Consider the following 20,734-nt stretch of genomic DNA (forward strand, 5'->3'; position numbering starts at 1 on the left):
ATGGGAAGACACCACACCCTTCTTATTCCCCCTCCTGTCACATGACCACTGCCAGAGATAGTTCTGATTTCCTGGCTTCTGATCCGCCCTATTCTGTTTTGTGATTCCTGTGTGCTGACTTCTGTGTGTTTTCTGACTACCCTTCTGCCTGCTGTTTTTTGTACCTCGCTGCCTGATCCGGATTTGACTTCTACTCCGTTTTCTGATTACGTCCTTGTCTGACGATTCTGTTCCTGTTCTGCTATTCCTGGTTTGACCCTGCCTGACGACTACTCTCATCGGACTGCAGCCTTCCACAGGTAGTGATCTCCAGGGCCCTGTGTAATTCCAAATCCCTGTATAGGGGTTAAAGGGTTTCACGGTTCTGGGGGTCCTGCTTGGTGAGTGGCTTCTCTCTAGTCTGTCCATTACATCCCATCTAAGTCTGTTGATCCAGGCAGGCGTTACACTTTCAGTGTGTTGTTTGGAGATCTCTCTGGTCTTCATGATGTTGTTTGGAGATCTCCTTGGTCTTTATTGTGGTGTTAGGAGAGCTCCTTGATATTCATAGTGTTGTTTGGAGATCTCCTTGGTCTTCATGGTATTGTATGAAGACCTCATTGGCCTTCATGGTGTTGTATGGAGATCTCCTTGCTCTTCATGGTATTGTATGAAGACCTCATTGGTCTTCATGGTGTTGACTGGAGATCTCCTTGGTCTTCATGATGTTGTTTGGTTAGTGGGGCCTCTTGGTAATGGTGTTGCTGCCTCTTTGGCCTTTCAGTGTGTTGTTTGGAGATCTCTCTGGTCTTCATGATGTTGTCTGGAGTTCTCCTTGGTCTTTATTGTGGTGTTTGGAGAGCTCCTTGATTTTTATAGTGTTGTTTGGAAATGTCCTTGGTATTCATAGTGTTGTTTAGAGATCTCCTTGGTATTCATAGTGTTGCTTGGAGATCTCCTTGGTCTTCATAGTGTTGTTTTGTAGACCTCCCTTATCTTCATAGTGTTGTTTGGAGACCTTCTTGGGCTTCATAGTGTTGTTTGATGATCTCCTTGGTCTTCATAGTGTTGTTTGGAGATGTCCTTGGTATTCATAGTGTTGTTTAGAGATCTCCTTGGTATTCATAGTGTTGCTTGGAGATCTCCTTGGTCTTCATAGTGTTGTTTGTACACCTTGTTCTTCATAGTGTTGTTTGTACACCTCCTTGGGCTTCATAGTGTTGCTTGGAGACCTCCTTGGGCTTCATAATGTTGTTTGGAGACCTCCTTGGGCTTCATAGTATTGTTTGGAGACCTCCTTGGGCTTCATAGTGTTGTTTGGAGACCTCCTTGGTCTTCATAGTGTTGTTTGGAGACCTCATTGGGCTTCATGGTGTTGTCTGGAGATCTCAGGTGGACTTCCTGTCACTAACCATGGAACTTATGAAAGTAATTGCTTGCACCATCAGACATTTTTAGGGGCTTTAGAACAAAAGGAGTGAATTACATATGCACATGGCAATTTTTATTTATTTTAGGATTTTTTTTTTTTGCCTATATTTTTCTCACTTCACTTAGGGGTGCTTCACACACAGCGAGCTCGCTGCCAAGATCGCTGCTGAGTCACGCTTTTTGTGACGCAGCAGTGACCTCATTAGCGATCTCGCTGTGTGTGACACTGAGCAGCGATCTGGCCCCTGCTGCGAGATCGCTGCTCGTTACACACAGCCCTGGTTCGTTTTCTTCAAAGGCGCTCTCCCACTGTGACACACAGATCGCTGTGTGTGACAGCGAGAGAGCGACGAAATGAAGCGAACAGGGAGCAGGAGCCGGCATCTGGCAGCTGCGGTAAGCTGTAACCAAGATAAACATCGGGTAACCAAGGTGGTTACCCGATATTTACCTTAGTTACCAGCCTCCGCAGCTCTCACGCTGCCTGTGCTGCCGGCTCCGGCTCTCTGCACATGTAGCTGCATTACACATCGGGTTAATTAACCCGATGTGTACTGTAGCTAGGAGAGCAAGGAGCCAGCGCTAAGCAGTGTGCGCGGCTCCCTGCTCTCTGCACATGTAGCTGCATTACACATCGGGTTAATTAACCCGATGTGTACTGTAGCTAGGAGAGCAAAGCTAAACGGTGTGCGCTGGTAACTAATGTAAACATCGGGTAACCATACCCGATGTTTACCTTAGTTACCAGTGTCCACAGCTTCCAGACGCCGGCTCCGTGCAAGCGCAGCGTCGCTTGCACGTCGCTGCTGGCTGGGGGCTGGTCACTGGTCGCTGGTGAGATCTGCCTGTTTGACAGCTCACCAGCGACCATGTAGCGATGCAGCAGCGATCCTGACCAGGTCAGATCGCTGGTCGGATCGCTGCTGCATCGCTAAAGTGTGAAGGTACCCTTAGTGTAGATGCATCACACACAAATCGGATTACAAAAATCTTTAAACACAGGTTGAAATGTAACAAAATAGGTAAAGAGCCGAGGGTGTGAATACTTTTGAAAGGTAATATATATGTTCATTGCAGATCTTTTCTGCTACATCTGAACATAATGTTAAAGTGTTGGTAAAAGGTTAATTACTGTTCTATAAGAAAACATTCCCTTGGAGTCATTACAGCGACAGTTGCTCCTTAGCTAAATACCTGACCATAACTGAATTATTAATATTTGTGCAAAACTAATTCATGATAGTAATTGGCTGATAATATACATACATATGCATACTAATTTGATTGACGTCAATCAATTGGCACAATCCAATAGTGGTTTATGGCTGTAGGACAGGAGCTAACGTCATACCTGACAGCTTCGGCTGCTCTGCTTTTGATTAGCCGGCCTGGCACAACGTCACATGTGCATTACGCTGCAACATAGGCAAGCCGGCTCGCAAAAGAAGAGCCACAGGTGCCATTAGGTAAGAGGCGGTTCACCTGCCCCATTCCGGTAGCCACAGATCACTGTTGAGTCACAGAAAATCGAGTAATGATAATTCTTCTTTGTATTCTGTATTTTTTATACAGGAAAGTGGATTTGCCAAGCAGCTGATATTATTTGCAACATTCTCAGAAGGTAGGTGGATTAATAATTATAACAGTTCCTTTTAAAGTTTTTATATTTTGCTTTTTTTTTCTTTATTTTTCTCGTCATTAATTGTAGACTCTAAGCTTATTATAAGGGAACACTCGCTACACCGTATTTTCTCTGCGTATGGTCCAACAAAACGTGGGATCGCACTTAAGGGGGCTTTACACGCAACGACATCGCTAACGAGATGTCGTTGGGGGGTCACGGAATTCGTGACGCACATCCGTCCTTGTTAGCGACGTCGTTGCATGTGAAACGCAGGAACGACCGTTAACGATCAAAATTACTCACCTAATCGTTGATCGTTGACACATCGTTCTAATCCCAAATATCGTTGCTGTTGCAGGACGCAGGTTGTTTGTCGTTCCTGCGGCATCACACATCGCTGTGTGTGACACCGCCGGAATGAGGAACATCTCCTTACCAGCGGCCGCCGGCAATGAGGAAGGAAGGAGGTGGGCGGGATGTTACGGCCGCTCATCTCCGCCCCTCCGCTTCTATTGGGCGGCCGCTTAGTGACGCCGCTGGGACGCCGCACGAACCGCCCCCTTAGAAAGGAGGCAGTATGCCGGCCACAGCAACGTCGCTAGGCAGGTAAATCCGTGTGACGCAGCCTAGTGATGTTGTGCGCCACGGGCAGCGATTTGCCTGTGACGCACTACTGACTGGGACGGGTGCTTTCACCAGCGACATCATTAGCGATGTCTCTGCGTATAAGCGCCCTTTAGACCAATGTTATTTTGTGGGGCGACAGTGGACCAAGATGAAGAAAATCACAGCATGCTCATGTTTGATACGATTATCGGATCGCACTCCACAATACAAGTGAAAAGGTTCGTTGAAAACATCGGACTGAACTCGGATGACGTCTGAGTGCAGTGTGATTTTCACAGACTGATACAATGGAGAAGGTGGACACATATTTTTCTCCATCGTCTGCTCATCCAAGAGAATCTACCAGGGTGTGCTTACATGCTATACATGCTAAGGGGGCCAACTAGCCAAGGGAACGAACGTCCTTGCGACTAGTTCCTGCGCTCATTAACATATCATAAAGGATTGTTAGAAATATTTTTTATAGAACCAGTATACTACCTCAATTTAAATCTTATAAAAACACTATTTATTGAAATTCATTTAAAATTCAAAAAAGTTCCACCTGTGAAAAAAATGACACACAGAACACATATATCAGGACCATGGAATGACTCCAAAATATCTGCCCACAGGAACCAAAAACCAATTAATTCATATGTTGATCATAGTCCTGCCCAAGATCAGATCTAAATGACCCTCACTCTTTCTCTCCTCTACCTGCCAATGGAGGTGTGACATAAAGTCACAATTCACCCTAAAGGTAATGAGGTGCCCCCATTCCTCGGCGGCTTTCCCTTCTACAAGTATCCCTAATCTCCCTCAACTTATAATGTAAGCTAGGGGTACTTAATTTTTTAGAGGGGAAAATGGAGAATTAAACTTATCTGAGAGATGAGTCAAAAATTAGTAGTCCCTCAGCAGTCCATTCTTATACATATCCACAAGGAGAGGTGTGTGCTGCTAAATGAGTAGCCCCCCTAACAGCTATCAGGCGATTGGGCCAGCTATCTTTCATTTTGTCTCCTGATGAACCCTGACTAATCATTTGGGGAGAAACGCGTTGAGACTGAGACTATGTGTATCTATGTTATTGGGTTGAGGACCATGGAAAGCTCGGATGCCTGCACATTATGAAAAGAATGGACTGCTGAGGGACTACTAATTTTTGACTCATCTCTCAGATAAGTTTAATTCTCCATTTTCCCCTCTAAAAAATTAAGTACCCCTAGCTTACATTATAAGTTGAGGGAGATTAGGGATACTTGTAGAAGGGAAAGCCGCCGAGGAATGGGGGCACCTCATTACCTTTAGGGTGAATTGTGACTTTATGTCACACCTCCATTGGCAGGTAGAGGAGAGAAAGAGTGAGGGTCATTTAGATCTGATCTTGGGCAGGACTATGATCAACATATGAATTAATTGGTTTTTGGTTCCTGTGGGCAGATATTTTGGAGTCATTCCATGGTCCTGATATATGTGTTCTGTGTGTCATTTTTTTCACAGGTGGAACTTTTTTGAATTTTAAATGAATTTCAATAAATAGTGTTTTTATAAGATTTAAATTGAGGTAGTATACTGGTTCTATATTTTGATTTTCTACCTACACAAATAGATTTCTAAGTGTCTAGAAATATTTTTTCTAAAGATCTCTTTATCTATGCTACTATAGGCTGGGACAGTTAGGCAGGGATTCCCTTTAAAACTCGGATCACAGTTTGATCAGCATGTCATAATTTGCATAATTAGCCCGATTCTCTCAGATGAGAGAATATATGGCCTTGGGATGGTACTCCCTGTTATCCCTTTGCAATCATTTCAGTATCATCATGAAAAATGTATTCTTTATATCCAGTAGATAAACAATCTCTAGCATTCATAGTGGATAGATTCCTCCCGTCCCTGCACAGTGACCTCTGCACAGGTGACCGAGCATGCCCACAACACTCTCCCATAGAATTCACTGTATCAGAACCTGTCTATTGCTGTCTATGTTCCAAATGCCTTCTGTAAAGCTCATCTTTACATGCTGTTAACAGCAGCTTCGTCAAGATGTACGTCTCCATGATCCTGTGCAGAAAGTAGAATAAAAAAAATCTACAAACAAAAAAGAAATTACAAAATAAGAATGTGTAAGGGCTAAAAAATACTTTAGGTGATCGTAACGCTATAATATCAGTTTCAGCACCAAAAGGTATAATATTATTACCATCCAGCTTTTAATATGGAGTTTATGAGCTTTCCTTGTATAGCAACATAGGAAAAAAAAAACTTTCCTAAATAAATGTTAAATGACCCCTCTAACATGAAGGGATTGTCCAACGTAGATGCCCCTTTTTAAAGGGTTATTCCCAACTTCATAAATGGGTATTGTAAATTTTGTAATAATTGCTTATTAATATTTTCAGCCATACTTGCGATATTAACACTTTTATTTAGAGCTCCTTGTTTAGGAGACCGACCACCACAAGAAAAAAACATGCACTTACAAGCTCTTTTCTATAGTGCTTGTAAGCACTGTTTTTAAGCTGTTGTGTGCTGTTACCTCCTAATTCCAGCCAGCTTCGGCGCAGTGCTTACAAGCTAGACAACAGTTGTGGTTGGTCTCCTAGGCAACGAGCTGTAAACAAAATAAGTGTTTTTGTTTATCTCAAGAATGGATGCAAATTTTAATGAGCAGTAAATTGTAAAAATGTGTATTTTTGCAAGCTCTATCTAACAATAGGCATCTTTGAAGATGGGAATAACCCATTAAGTAAATACAAAACCAAATATCCCTGTAAGAATATGAATTTTCCAGATCACCACACAGTTGCATTGAACTTTCTGATATTTTGCATTCTTTTTCTTCTTCTCCTGGGCACAACGGACACTTAAAAAAATTGATTTTCCTGTCTATAGTTAAAAGTCATAACCCATTAGTGAAAAGTCTAAAACTTCTACATAACCATGAAGACTTCGAGATGAAGAAACTGCTGTTCAACATGTTGGTGGTGTTATCGAAGGATCTGTCGACAGTTCAGGTAAGGAGCACTTATCCCAGTAAATGGGGACAATAGATTGTCATCGTTCTTTAGATATAATTTAGAGGACCTGTTGCTTCCCATAAATATCTATTTTTTTATTTACCTGGTGTAAATGCCGCTGTTCTCCTGAATCTGTAGTTGTTATTCTTATTTTATTGCCTCTTTCAGTTTCTTAGATATGGTCCCTTCTTCATTGTATATAAAAGTTGCCAATATAGCCAAAGAGGTGTGATCCTCAACTCTTGAGGATGACACCCACTTGGAAAACAAGAGTAGAATTGTAAACAGGGAAGAATGGGCCATATCTCAGGTACAGAGAGGAGCAGGAACAAAAGAAAAAGATTGCCGGATCAGGAGAACAGCAGTGTCAAGCTACCACCAGGGGGCGCAGAGACTCAGGAAAAGAACTCCTGAGTGTAGTAAGACAGAAGCCCACTAGAGGTCACTAACAAGAGCAGGGATAGTCGAACAGTCAGGGTCTAAGCCGGGATGTCATGTCAGTACCGAGGAGAAAACAAGCCAAAGAACAAAGCTGAGGTCGGATACCGGGAGAGCAAGTAAGCACAGGGGAGGGAGTGGAGGACACAGGACAGGAGACCGGAGGACAGGGAGGTATGGAGGAAAGGACGGGTAGAAGAGACGGAGGTACAGAGAGGCAGTAGGAACGGAGATAAGGACAGGCCAGGAAACGGACGGGGGGACAGAGGTCAGATCAGGCAGGAGGGATGGAAGTCAGGAGGGGCAAGGGGAGTGGAGGTCAGAACAACAGTACCGGGTAGCAGGATAAGAACCAGAGAACGTCTCACAGGAACGGAGCACACAGCAAAGCTGGAAATATCACTGGCGGCGTCCTGGAGGCAGCAGCACCAAAATATGGCGGCGTGACCCCCGGAACGAGGTCAGAACAAACAGGCCCCACCTGGAGGCAGGATACATGGACCAGATCAGAAATGGCAGAGCCGTGCATGAATCGTGACAAGCAGCTTCTACACTAGATAAAGAAATATGTGACAGATTGTTTTTAATTAATTAATCCAAAACTTATTTTGTGTATTTTGTACAGCTGCTCTGTGATGGAAAAGTGGTCTTAGCCCTTTTTAACTACGTGAAAGCAAACGAAAAGCATGGAGTCCACGACTGGCCGGCTGCCCGTTATGAAGATTTACAGCTGCACGCCATCGCTACCTTGTCTTCTGTAGCGCCCCTGCTGGTGGAGGACTATATCACCTGTCAGGGAAACACCCGCATTCTGCTCTTTCTGGAGTGGTGCTGCAGCCAAGGTGAGACTATGTTTTATGTCTGCAGGACTTTTGCTTTTCCTTAAAGGATATTACAGATTTATCATCGCTTGATGCAAACATTACCATTAAAACTAATGGAGCTGGGAGCTACAGGTCATTAATAGCAGCTGTGAATGGTTGCTATAGGAACAAAGGAAATAGTATAAGAAGCTTATGTGTGAGGTAATATGATTTCTGTGGAGAGACGTATAGAGAGAGACAGACAGAGACAGACACAGACAGAGAAGGAGGCAGACATGGAAAGAGACAGACAGACTGAGGCAGACAGGGAAACAGGTAGAGAAAGAAACAGACAGGGAAAGAGACAGAGACAAAGAGACAGGGAAAGAGACAGACAGAGACAAACAGGGAAAGAGGCAGACAGAGAAAGAGACAGACAGGGAAAGAGAGACAAAGACACAGGGAAAGAGACAGACAGAGGCAGACAGACAGACAGGGAAATAGACAGACAGAGGTGGACAGGGAAAGAGACAGAGCGAGACAAACAGACAGATAGATAGAGAAATAGACAGACAGGGAAAGAGACAGACACATAGACAGATAGAGAGAGAGACATACAGAGAGACTGATACAGAGACAGACAGAGATAGAAAGACACTGATAGAGACACAGGGAAAGAGAGAGACAGAGATAGAGACAGACAGACAGACAAACAGATACAGAGACAGACAGAGAAAGAGACATACAGGGAGAAACAGCTAGACAAATAGACAGAGAGAGACAGATAGAGAAAGACAGAGTAAGACATACAGAGACAGATAGGGAAAAAGACAGACAGAAGCAGATGAGGAAAGAGACAGACAGACAGAGACAGACAGGCCAAGAGACAGACAGACAGATAGAGAGATAGACAGAGAGACAGACAGAAACATAGAGAGACAGATAGAGAGAGACAAAGAGATACAGAGACAGGGAAAGCGACAGACGGGGAAAGAGACAGACTGACAGAAAGATAGAGAGACAGACCCAGACTGGGAGAAAGACAGAGACAGTTACTATCCCGGGCAACGCCGGATACTACAGCTACTTCTTAACAAAGATGATCTGATTAAAAATTTTTTTTAAAATTAACCAGAAAACACAGCAAAAACTTTTTTGTATGAAGCAGGGTTTTTTTTTCAGCTTGAAAAATCTGTTAAAAGATGTGTTATACTTGTAGGTATGTGCACACAGCGTCTTTTTTAGGTGGACTGCACCTGAAAAAGTGCCACAAAAGCTCTCCATAAAAAAGTGCACAGCCACTTTAAAATAACATTAATGTGCACATGCTCCGTCTTCTGTCATGTCTTGTAACTGCTGCAGGGTTGAAAGTATAGAGTAAATTGCAAGTAGATTGCTTTGGGTTGGGTCCTAAGATCCCAACCGATTCCTTAAATCCTATCTTCCCCCTCCTTCCACGAGAGGTTGCAGCTCTGGGACAGGAGTGCGCCACCCGGCCCGAGCGCACACAGCGGAGTGCGGACGCTTTCGCTTTTATTCATATCTGATCCGTGTGGCAGGATATATGCGCTTCTACTTATTGATTTTTGAGCAATCGGTGAGGGTCTCAGGACCCAGACCCCCATCGATCTTCTCACAATTCAAAGGGCACTCAGATATTTAGAAAAAGGCTAAAGGCCGCTTTACACGCTGTGACATCGCTCAAGCGATCTTGTTGGGGTCACGGAATTTGTGACGCACATCCGGCCGCATTAGCGATGCCGTTGCGTATGACACCTTTGAGCGATTTTGCATCGTTGCAAAAACGTGCAAAATCGCTCATCGGTGACATGGGGGTCCATTCTCTAATATCGTTGCTGCAGCAGTAACGAAGTTGTTCCTCGTTCCTGCGGCAGCACACATCGCTCCGTATAACACCGCAGGAACGAGGAAGCTCTCCTTACCTGCCTCCCGCCCGCAATGCGGAAGGAAAAAGGTGGGCGGGATGTTACGTCCCGCTCATCTCCGCCCCTCCGCTTCTATTGGGCGCCGGTTCAGTGACGTCGCTGTGACACTGAACGAACCGCCCTCTTAGAAAGGAGGAGTTTCGCCGGTCACAGCGACGTCGCTGGGCAGTTAGTGTGACGGGTCTGGGCGATGTTGTGCGCCCTGAGCAGCGATTTGCCCGTGTCGCACAACCGATGGGGGCGGGTACCCACGCTAGCAATATCAGACACCATATCGCAGCGTGTAAAGCGGCCTTAACTCTTTAAGTATATTCATATAAAAAAGAACCCAATCCTGCGAGTGTCAGCGGCTGCTCTCGGGGGGGGGGGGGGGGGTGTTCTGGCTATACCGGTACCAACTGCCGGATAATAATTGCAATGATGTGATTTCTTATCGTTGTGATCTAGTCGTTACCCTGTAATTAAACATGCAACAAACTTTTCCTTTTCAGATGGCTTCTTTGGTCAGGGCAACTGCTTCCATGGCACCGGTGGTCGGGGGAACAAACATGCCCAGATGCGTTACAGCCTGAGACTCCTCCGGTCTGTGGTGTCCGTAGGGGACGAGACTGTGAACCAAGACCTCTGTGACCAGGGAGCAATTAGTCAGCTTCTAGGTAACGAGGCTACGCTTCTTCATCTGCTGCAACATATTTAATTGTTCTGCTCCATATTAATGAAGCAATCAGGAAATAATTATCAAATCTCTCCATTCACCCAATAACTATGGTGGTGGCCGCCATGTTGCCCCTATGAAAGAGTATTTGCACTCCAAAGATTTCCAAAAAGTAGTAAATCAGAAGTTACAGTAGCACCCAACATTTTGTACTTTACTTGTACAATAGAGAGATTGTCATTCCTGTGTTTTGTCACAAAGGCCATTTTTTGCAAAAGTGACAACATTTAGTGCAGACATATTGATTGGTGCGCGTAAATTGGTTTCCCAGTAAATTGCCACTTTGTTATTGATAGTCTGTGACAAAACAACAGTAGATAATCAAGTTCTGAGAAACGAGTCCAAAAGGTGACAACAGATCAGGGGGCATAACTGTCATGCTAGTGACGGGGAAATATGGTGCACGACGTGACACACAACACAGGGTGTACACCGGGGACACTTTAACAACAGTGGTCCCTAGCACTAGTGAGAGGGATGATGGACACCTCCTCTACTTACCTGCAACTGTACCCTGCACTCGTAGTCAGTCCCTATACAGGTTCCTCACCTGTCGCCGAGCAGGAATCTGAAGCCCTGAGTGACCCTACAATAGTCCTGGCTAGTGAGTGGACAGGTGAGGGATGCTAGCCCCACTGCTGCACTAAAACAACACACAAGGAAAGGAAGACAGACAGGTGGAAACACACCAACAGACTGCTACAGTCAGCACCAAGACTGCAGCCTACACAGCAACTCGCAGAGAGGGCTCCACCAGCTCTTTCCAACTCCAGGCCAGGCATCGAAATAAGAGTGAATAACTGGCACCCTCTACTGGTAGCAGAGGGTATATATAGAGACTGGGCATGGTCCAAACTAGAAACACCTGGGATTTTAATGAGAATGCATGCTGGCAAGGAATAGTGACATTAACCCTCTCCTCCACAAAGGAAAGGAAACTACATTTACCTACAGGGGTGAGCATGGCAATGGGTTTCTAGCCCTAAACCTATCACAAGTCTTAACTGCAAAGAGACAGCTGTGACAATAACTAGGGTGGGTGCAGGCTTTCCAGTCACACTTAGGCTATGTGCCCACAGGCGCTCGTATCTGCGGATGTATCCGCAGGTACGAGCGCATGTTTCCCGCAGCTGCCCGCCGGCGTCCGCAGCTAGTTTTAGCTGCGAGATTCTAGCGGAATAGCTGGGGGAAACATGCGGACATTCATGCGAATTACCTGCGGACGTCCCGGCCTCTTATCTCCATAGCGGAGGGCCGGGACATCCGCAGGTAATTCCGCAGGAATAATTGACATGCAATTATACCTGTGGATGCGGACATCTGCAGCATGTTCGGCGGCCGCACTTTCCGCAGCGTGGACACAGATACTCCCCATGTCCCATAGGGTAACATGAGGAGAGACTGTACATGCTCAAACCTGCGGATTTATCTGGAAAATCCAGATAAATCCGCAGGTTTTCAGCAGCAAAATCCGCAGATGAAAACTCCTGTGGGCACATAGCCTTAGGCTCTGGAGCTTAGGGGGTCTCTTTTGCCAATATTAGCAGATCAATACTATTAAAGATCAGTGATAATTGGGGGTACTTTAGGAGATAATGCATTGGGGAACACGAGTTTCAATTATAATGCTGCAACCAATATGGCTGCACCTCCTGTTCTTTCTTCTGCAAAAATGGCTGCTGCGAGAAGACTGAAAATTATCAATATTCATGTTAGTAAATGAAACACATTTATCAGACTATAGCAACTGACCTGGCTCCTTCAATCTACTCATTTACATTTTTGGATGAAATCCTTAAGCGTAGGGCGACTTTGGCCTCGAAAAATGTTGAGCGACCGAAGTTCACTCAATCCATAGGAGTCTTGGGCATTGGACCTCCACCCATCTGATTCTAATAACCTATTCCTAAGGATCATAGTTCTGGGCAACCCCTTTAATGTAATGTGTATTTGGGCTTAAAGACCCAGTTTCACTATTGAGATATGTTTTATTCAACTACTTCTTTAGGTGGTCCCTTACTCTGAAGTCTTCTATGGTGTTGGTGGTGACCGCCCCTCATTTCTGCTGATCATTAATGGCTGTAGTGGGCCCCTGATTGCACTCTACAGCCATCAATCAAAAGTAGAGGAGGGAGTTGATGAGCGAACACTACCGAGTCCGGAGAGCAGGTTAGAGTTAGGTTTAGTGAATTCTTCCGTTGCAACTGCTGGAACAGCGCAATAAAATGTAATTTTACAAGTCATGCTACAAATAAAAGTCTATATGCAGGTTTTTTACACAAGTGCTGCAGGGTCAAACTGCTGGCACATTCCCTGTATACTCTGTGTTCTGCAGCCATCAATCAAAAGTAGAGGGGGGAGTTGATGAGCACACACTACAAACGCTGGAGAGCAATTTAGAGTTAGGTTTAGTGAATTCTTCCGTTGCAACTGCTGGAACAGCGCAATAAACATGCTGCAAATAAAAGTCTATAGGGAGGTTTTCTACACAAGTACTGCAGGGTCAAACTGCTGGCACGTTCCCTGTATACTCTGTGTTGTTATGAAGCCGCACCATCCCATAGTGTGTGGCTAAGTGCAAGTAATCATAATCATATACAGACAGACCTTCTATTTATTTTTTATTCCAGCATAAATTGATGCTGTATTTTTTTTTTGTTTTTTTTTTGTTTGTTTTTTTAAACTTTGTCAAAGTTGCTGATCTTTACAGTAATTGCAGCAGAAAAACAGCAGAGAACATCAATATTTATCGCACCATTCTTCGTGCCACCTAGTTAGATTTCTAGACTAATAACTGATCAGTTCCTCAATGCTTATAATGTTTTGCGTTTTCAGGAATACTTAAGAAAACAATCTCCAGCGCTGAAGCCGATAACGACGCCGTATTGCTGGAAATCCAGTGTGACCTGCTCTTCATTCTCTCAGTGATTTGTGACCCCGATCTACACCGGAAGGTTTGTGACATTTGGTTCATTCGATAATGCGAGATAGCGCATCATTACTGCAATATTACTGGTGATCTTCACAATCACAGGCGGTAATAAAAGCCTAGGTAGGAACAGAGAAAAAGGCCCTATTAATAGGTAATGAGGGTTGGTTCAGGAACGACCAATCCTGGGAATGAGAGGAGTAATGTGCTGAGTTAGGCTGGGTTCACATCTCCAGTATTTTGCCGGAAGCCGGATCCGGCACACATGCAGTAGAGTTACATTCATTTACAATGGAAGCGTGACACCATGCAGACACATCCGGTTGTGTATGAAGCATGTGTCCGCATGGTGTCGCGCTTCCACTGTAAATTAATGTAACTGTACTGCATTTGTGCCGGATTCGGCTTCCGGCAAAATACCGGAAACCAGCCTTGGATGCAACCGGCCACCCAGCTGTGCAGGGAACTGCAAACCCCAGGCTCTTGACGGGACTAGGTCAGAGCTGCAACCTGTTCATTCTCAGGTAGGACCCCATCGATCAGAAAGTGATGCCCAGTCCCAGTGATCTGCTGTCACTTTGCAAAGATTATATGTTCTGGATTCGCCCCAAGAAATTGGAGATCACTCGTGAAAAATCCCAAAAGACAAATCAATGTTTGCAGTATTGTTAACCCATTCATGACCCTATAAGTAGGTATTTACACCAGCACGGGCAGGTGCTAAGTATTTTTTTTTGCGTTCGCTCCAATCACTGCAGTTTAATCCCTTTGGTGCCACGTTCAGCAGCAACCGCAGCACCTTTTGCGGAAATTCCTCAAAGACACATGGAATCCGCACCTAAGAAGGTCAATACCAGGAAGTTTCAAAAACAAAACAGCTTTATTTAAAGCATCACACACCAAGCAGAGACAAAAATGCAGCGATAAATACGCATGTTGAAAAAACGCAAGTAAACTAAGGTGCAGAAATTCTGCAGTGTCAATAACTCAACCAACACTATAGTGGGAATATAGCCTAAGGCACAGTGCCCATGCTGCGTATTTTGATGCGGATTTTGACGCAGATTTTCAGAAATGTTCATTGTGAAGCCAGCAAAGTCTATGAGAATTCAGAAGTTCTGTGCCCACATTGAGTATTTTTCCCTTTTCGTATTTGGTGCAGATTTCTTTTATTCTGCACCAAATCTGCACCAAATATGCAAGGGAAAAATAAGCAATGTGGGCACAGCACTTCTAAATTCTTATAGACTTTGCTCGCTTCACAATGGACAGGCAGATTTTGCTGCAGATTTCTGAAAATCTGCTTCAAAATCCGTGTCAAAATACGCACCATGGGCACTGGGCCTAAGGCTATGTGTCCACGTTGCTTTTCCCTACTTGCAGTTCTAAATGCACGTTTCTTCGGCGCTCCATTGGGAGACCCAGACGATTGGGTGTATAGCTACTGCCTCCGGAGGCCACACAAAGCATTACACTAAAAAGTGTAAGGCCCCTCCCCTTCTGGCTATACACCCCCCGTGGGATCACGGGCTGCTCAGTTTTCAAGCTTTGTGCGAAGGAGGTCAGACATCCACGCATAGCTCCACTGTTTAGTCAGCAGTAGCTGCTGACTATATCGGATGGAAGAAAAGAGGGCCCATGCTAAAGGGCCCCCAGCATGCTCCCTTCTCACCCCACTCTTGTTGGCGGTGTTTGTGAAGGTTGAGGTACCCATTGCGGGTACGGAGGCTGGAGCCCACATGCTGTTTTCCTTCCCCATCCCCCTGAGGGCTCTGGTGAAGTGGGATCTTACCGGCCTCCAGGCTCTGAGGCCGGGCTCCATCCACAGACCCGGAGATCCTGCTGGATACGGAGCTGGGTACCGTCAGGGACAAGGCCCTGCAACATTCAGGTACTCTGTGTCCCCGTACAGACAGGCACAGACACACTCCAGCGTTGCTGGGTGTTCTAGTGCGCCGGGGACAGTAGCGCTGCGCGCTTGGGTTATACTCACTGCAGCTTAGCTGAGTGAGTTTATGTGTGGGGAACTACCGCGCCGGCCGCCCCCGGAGACTGCGGCGCGGCTGAGACTTGTGGTGCGCCGGGGACTTTGCGCCGACCGTGCTTTTACGACGGCAGCGCTTATAAATCTAGTCCCCGGCTTCTGCGGCCTAGTTACGTTTCGTTCCCGCCCCCAGCCCTGTCAGTCAGGGAAGGGGAGAGACGCTGTACAATAGTCAGCGCCGAGGGCTGGAGTCTTATTTACATACTCCAGCCCTCTCACTGGGCACAGTGGGACGCCAGTTTCCCGCTCTTTGTCTGCAGCACGCCCACGGCCCGCCCCTCTTCACAGGACGCCGGCAGCCATTCCTGCACGCAGTCTGAGCTGGAGAACGGACATAGCCCTGGGAGACCCAGACAGGGGATTCTGGCGACCACACACCCGCTGTTAAGCGGGCGGTAAGCAGCACCTAGGTGCTGACCCCACTAGTGCCACAGTGTTGTTTTGTGTACTTTTGTCTGTACCTATATATTGCACTGTACGGTCGCTTCTTGGCTTATACCCCTATATTGCTCTGAGGAGACAACAGCATGTCATCCGCAAAAAGCAAGGGTGCCAAGGCACAGGCTTTATATGCTGCCTGTACCGCATGTGGGGCTGATCTACCGGCAGGTTCCACTGACCCCCATTGTGTGCAATGTTCGGTCCCTGTGCCACTTCGTCAGCCGGAGTCTATGCTAGTAGTGGCCCAGGCAGAGACGCCTGTGAACCCTGCCCCGGTGACGGGGACAGAGTTTGCAGTTTTTGCTGATAAGATGTCTGTGACTATGACAAAAATTCTAGAAACTTTGCAGTCCAGGCCGGTCACTCAGACCATGGGCACTGCTGATTCAATGTTCCCCGGTCCCCCTCAGTTGGAACTAATCCGTGCTCCAAGGGGGTCCCAGGCATCACAGGCTGAAGGCTCTGACTCGGACGACAGTCCCAGGCAGCCTAAGCGAGCTCGCTAGGAGAGACCCTCGGCGTCATCACGCTGGTCAGGGTCTCAGCGAGAGGATTCTCTGTATGATGAGACAGAGCTAGGTGATCAGGAGTCTAATCCTGAGACTGCTCTCAACCTGGATACCCCTGATGGTGACGCCATGGTGAATGATCTTATAGCGGCCATCAATAGACTGCTGGATATTTCTCCTCCAGCGGAGGAGGCAGCAGCACAGCAGGAGAAATTCCATTTCAGGTATCCCAAACGTAAATTGAGTACTTTTCTGGACCACACTGACTTCAGAGAAGCAGTCCAGAAACACCATGCTTATCCAGATAAGCGTTTCTCCAAACGTCTTAAGGATACACGTTATCCCTTTCCCCCTGACGTGGTCAAACGCTGGACCCAGTGTCCAAAGGTGGACCCCCCAATCTCCAGGCTTGCGGCTAGATCCATAGTTGCAGTGGAAGATGGGGCTTCACTTAAAGATGCCAATGACAGACAGATGGACCTTTGGTTGAAATCTGTCTATGAAGCTATCGGCGCGTCGTTTGCTCCAGCATTCGCAGCCGTGTGGGCACTCCAAGCTATTTCAGCTGGTCTGGCGCAGGTGGACTGTCATACGTCCATCAGTGCCGCAAGTGGCGTCCTTGACCTCGCAAATGTCTGCGTTTGCGACTTACGCTATCAATGCGGTCTTGGACTCTACCAGCCGTACGTCAATGGCGTCCGCCAACTCTGTGGTTTTACGCAGAGCCTTTTGGTTAAAGGAATGGAAAGCAGATTCTGCTTCCAAAAATGCTTAACCAGTTTGCCATTATCTCAAGACAGACTGTTTGGTGAGCAATTGGCTGAAATCATTAAACAGTCCAAGGGTAAGGACTCTTCCTTACCCCAGCCCAGATCAAGCAAACCTCAACAGTGGAGGGGACAGTCGAGGTTTCGGTCCTTTCGAGGTTCGGGCAGGGCCCAATTCTCCTCGTCCAAAAGGACTCAGAAGGAGCAGAGGAGCTCAGATTCCTGGCGGACTCACTCACGCCCAAAGAAAGCAGCCGGAGGAACCGCTTCCAAGCCGGCTGCCTCATGACTTTCGGCCTCCTCTCTCCGCATCCTCGGTCGGTGGCAGGCTCTCCCGCTTTTGCGGCATTTGGCTGCCACAGGTCAAAGACCGGTGGGTAACAGACATTTTGTCTCACGGGTACCGGATAGAGTTCAGTTCTCGTCCTCCGCCTCGGTTCTTCAGAACTTCCCCACATCCCGACCGAGCCGATGCTCTTCTGCAGGCGGTGTGCTCTCTAAGGGCAGAAGGAGTGGTGATCCCTGTTCCTCTTCAGGAACGAGGTCAAGGTTTTTACTCCAATCTGTTTGTGGTGCCAAAAAAGGACGGCTCTTTCCGTCCTGTTCTGGACCTAAAACTGCTCAACAAGCACGTGAAAACCAGGCGGTTCCGGATGGAATCTCTCCGCTCCGTCATTGCCTCGATGTCTCAAGGAGATTTCCTAGCATCAATAGACATCAAGGATGCTTATCTCCACGTGCCGATTGCTCCAGAGCACCAGCGTTTTCTACGCTTCGTTATAGGAGACGAACACCTTCAGTTCGTAGCCCTGCCATTTGGTCTGGCGACAGCCCCACGGGTTTTCACCAAGGTCATGGCAGCAGTGGTAGCAGTCTTGCACTCTCAGGGACACTCGGTGATCCCTTACTTGGACGATCTACTTGTCAAGGCACCCTCTCAAGAGGCATGCCAACACAGCCTGAACGTTGCGCTGGAGACTCTCCAGACTTTCGGGTGGATCATCAACTTTTCAAAGTCAAATCTGTCACCGACCCAATCACTAACATATCTTGGCATGGAGTTTCATACTCTCTCAGCGATAGTGAAGCTTCCGATGGACAAGCAGCGTTCACTACAGACAGGGGTGCACTCTCTCCTTCAAGGCCAGTCGCACCCCTTAAGACGCCTCATGCACTTCCTGGGGAAGATGGTGGCAGCAATGGAGGCAGTCCCGTTTGCGCAGTTTCATCTGCGCCCACTTCAATGGGACATTCTCCGCCAATGGGACGGGAAGTCGACGTCCTTAGACAGGAAAGTCTCCCTTTCCCAGACGGCCAAGGACTCTCTTCAATGGTGGCTTCTTCCCACCTCATTATCGCAGGGAAGATCATTCCTGCCCCCATCCTGGGAGGTGGTCACGACAGACGCGAGTCTGTCAGGGTGGGGAGCAGTTTTTCTCCACCACAGGGCTCAGGGTACGTGGACTCAGCAGGAGTCCACCCTTCAGATCAATGTTCTGGAAATCAGGGCAGTGTATCTTGCCCTACAAGCCTTCCAGCAGTGGCTGGAAGGAAAGCAGATCCGAATTCAGTCGGACAACTCCACAGCGGTGGCATACATCAACCACCAAGGCGGGACACGCAGTCGGCAAGCCTTCCAGGAAGTCCGGCGGATTCTGATGTGGGTGGAAGCCACGGCCTCCACCATATCCGCAGTTCACATCCCCGGCGTAGAAAACTGGGAAGCGGACTTCCTCAGTCGCCAGGGTATGGACGCAGGGGAATGGTCCCTTCACCCGGACGTGTTTCAGGAAATCTGTCGCCGCTGGGGAAGGCCGGACGTCGACCTAATGGCGTCCCGGCACAACAACAAGGTCCCAACTTTCATGGCACGGTCTCGCGATCACAGAGCTCTGGCGGCAGACGCCTTAGTGCAAGATTGGTCGCAGTTCCAGCTGCCCTATGTGTTTCCCCCTCTGGCACTCTTGCCCAGAGTGCTACGCAACATCAGGTCCGATTGCCGCCGCGTCCTGCTCGTCGCCCCAGACTGGCCGAGGAGGTCGTGGTATCCGGATCTGTGGCATCTCACGGTCGGCCAACCGTGGGCGCTACCAGACCGGCCAGACTTACTGTCACAAGGGCCGTTTTTCCATCTGAATTCTACGGCCCTGAACCTGACTGTGTGGCCATTGAGTCCTGGATACTAGCATCTTCAGGATTATCTCAAGGGGTCGTGGCCACCATGAGACAGGCTAGGAAGCCCACGTCTGCTAAGATCTACCACAGAACGTGGAAGATTTTCTTATCCTGGTGCTCGGCACAGGGAGTGTCCCCCTGGCCATTTGCATTGCCTACTTTTCTTTCCTTCCTGCAATCTGGTTTGGAAAAAGGCTTATCGCTCGGCTCCCTTAAAGGGCAAGTCTCAGCGCTATCGGTATTTTTTCAAAAGCGTCTAGCACGACTTCCTCAGGTACGCACGTTCCTGCAGGGGGTTTGTCACATCGTCCCTCCGTACAAACGGCCGTTAGATCCATGGGATCTGAACAGGGTACTAGTTGCTCTCCAGAAGCCGCCCTTCGAGCCTCTGAGGGATGTTTCACTTTCTCGACTCTCACAGAAAGTGGCCTTTCTGGTAGCGGTCACGTCTCTTCGGAGGGTATCCGAGCTGGCAGCGCTGTCATCCAAAGCTCCCTTCCTGGTTTTTCACCAGGACAAGGTAGTGCTGCGCCCGATTCAGGAGTTTCTCCCTAAGGTGGTATCCTCTTTTCATCTCAATCAGGATATCTCCTTACCTTCCTTTTGTCCTCATCCAGTTCATCGGTATGAAAAGGATTTGCATTTGTTGGATCTCGTGAGAGCACTCAGAATCTATATTTCCCGCACGGCGCCCCTGCGCCGCTCGGATGCACTCTTTGTCCTTGTCGCTGGTAAGCGCAAAGGATCGCAGGCTTCCAAATCCACCCTGGCTCGATGGATCAAGGAACCAATTCTTGAAGCCTACCGTTCTGCTGGGCTTCCGGTTCCATCAGGGCTGAAGGCCCGTTCTACCAGAGCCGTGGGTGCGTCCTGGGCATTACGACACCAGGCTACGGCTCAACAGGTGTGCCAGGCAGCTACCTGGTCGAGTCTGCACACTTTCACCAAACATTATCAGGTGCATACCTACGCTTCGGCGGACGCCAGCCTAGGTAGAAGAGTCCTGCAGGCGGCGGTTGCCTCCTCGTAGGGGAGGGCTGTTTTGCAGCTCTAACTTGAGGTATTAATTTACCCACCCAGGGACTGCTTTTGCTTCCCAATCGTCTGGGTCTCCCAATGGAGCGCCGAAGAAGAAGGGAATTTTGTTACTTACCGTAAATTCCTTTTCTTCTAGCTCCAATTGGGAGACCCAGCACCCGCCCTGTTTCCTTCGGGATTTTTGTTTTTTTCGGGTACACATGTTGTTCATGTTGAACGGTTTCAGTTCTCCGATGTTACTTCGGATTGAATTTGTTTAAACC

General features: G+C 47.5%; 1 protein-coding gene across 1 annotated transcript in view; it reads left to right on the forward strand.

Annotated features, from left to right (window-relative positions):
* CFAP69 (cilia and flagella associated protein 69) overlaps nucleotides 1-20,734 on the forward strand; it is a 109,745-nt gene that overhangs the window by 50,389 nt on the left and 38,622 nt on the right. The window contains exons 10-14 of the mRNA XM_075316833.1: nucleotides 2,983-3,031; nucleotides 6,542-6,663; nucleotides 7,730-7,946; nucleotides 10,345-10,509; nucleotides 13,404-13,522. Coding sequence (XP_075172948.1) covers nucleotides 2,983-3,031; nucleotides 6,542-6,663; nucleotides 7,730-7,946; nucleotides 10,345-10,509; nucleotides 13,404-13,522 — 672 coding nt within the window. The remainder of the gene's footprint in view (nucleotides 1-2,982; nucleotides 3,032-6,541; nucleotides 6,664-7,729; nucleotides 7,947-10,344; nucleotides 10,510-13,403; nucleotides 13,523-20,734) is intronic.

This window comes from Anomaloglossus baeobatrachus, chromosome 6 (assembly GCF_048569485.1).
Source record: "Anomaloglossus baeobatrachus isolate aAnoBae1 chromosome 6, aAnoBae1.hap1, whole genome shotgun sequence".
Taxonomy (NCBI): domain Eukaryota; kingdom Metazoa; phylum Chordata; class Amphibia; order Anura; family Aromobatidae; genus Anomaloglossus; species Anomaloglossus baeobatrachus.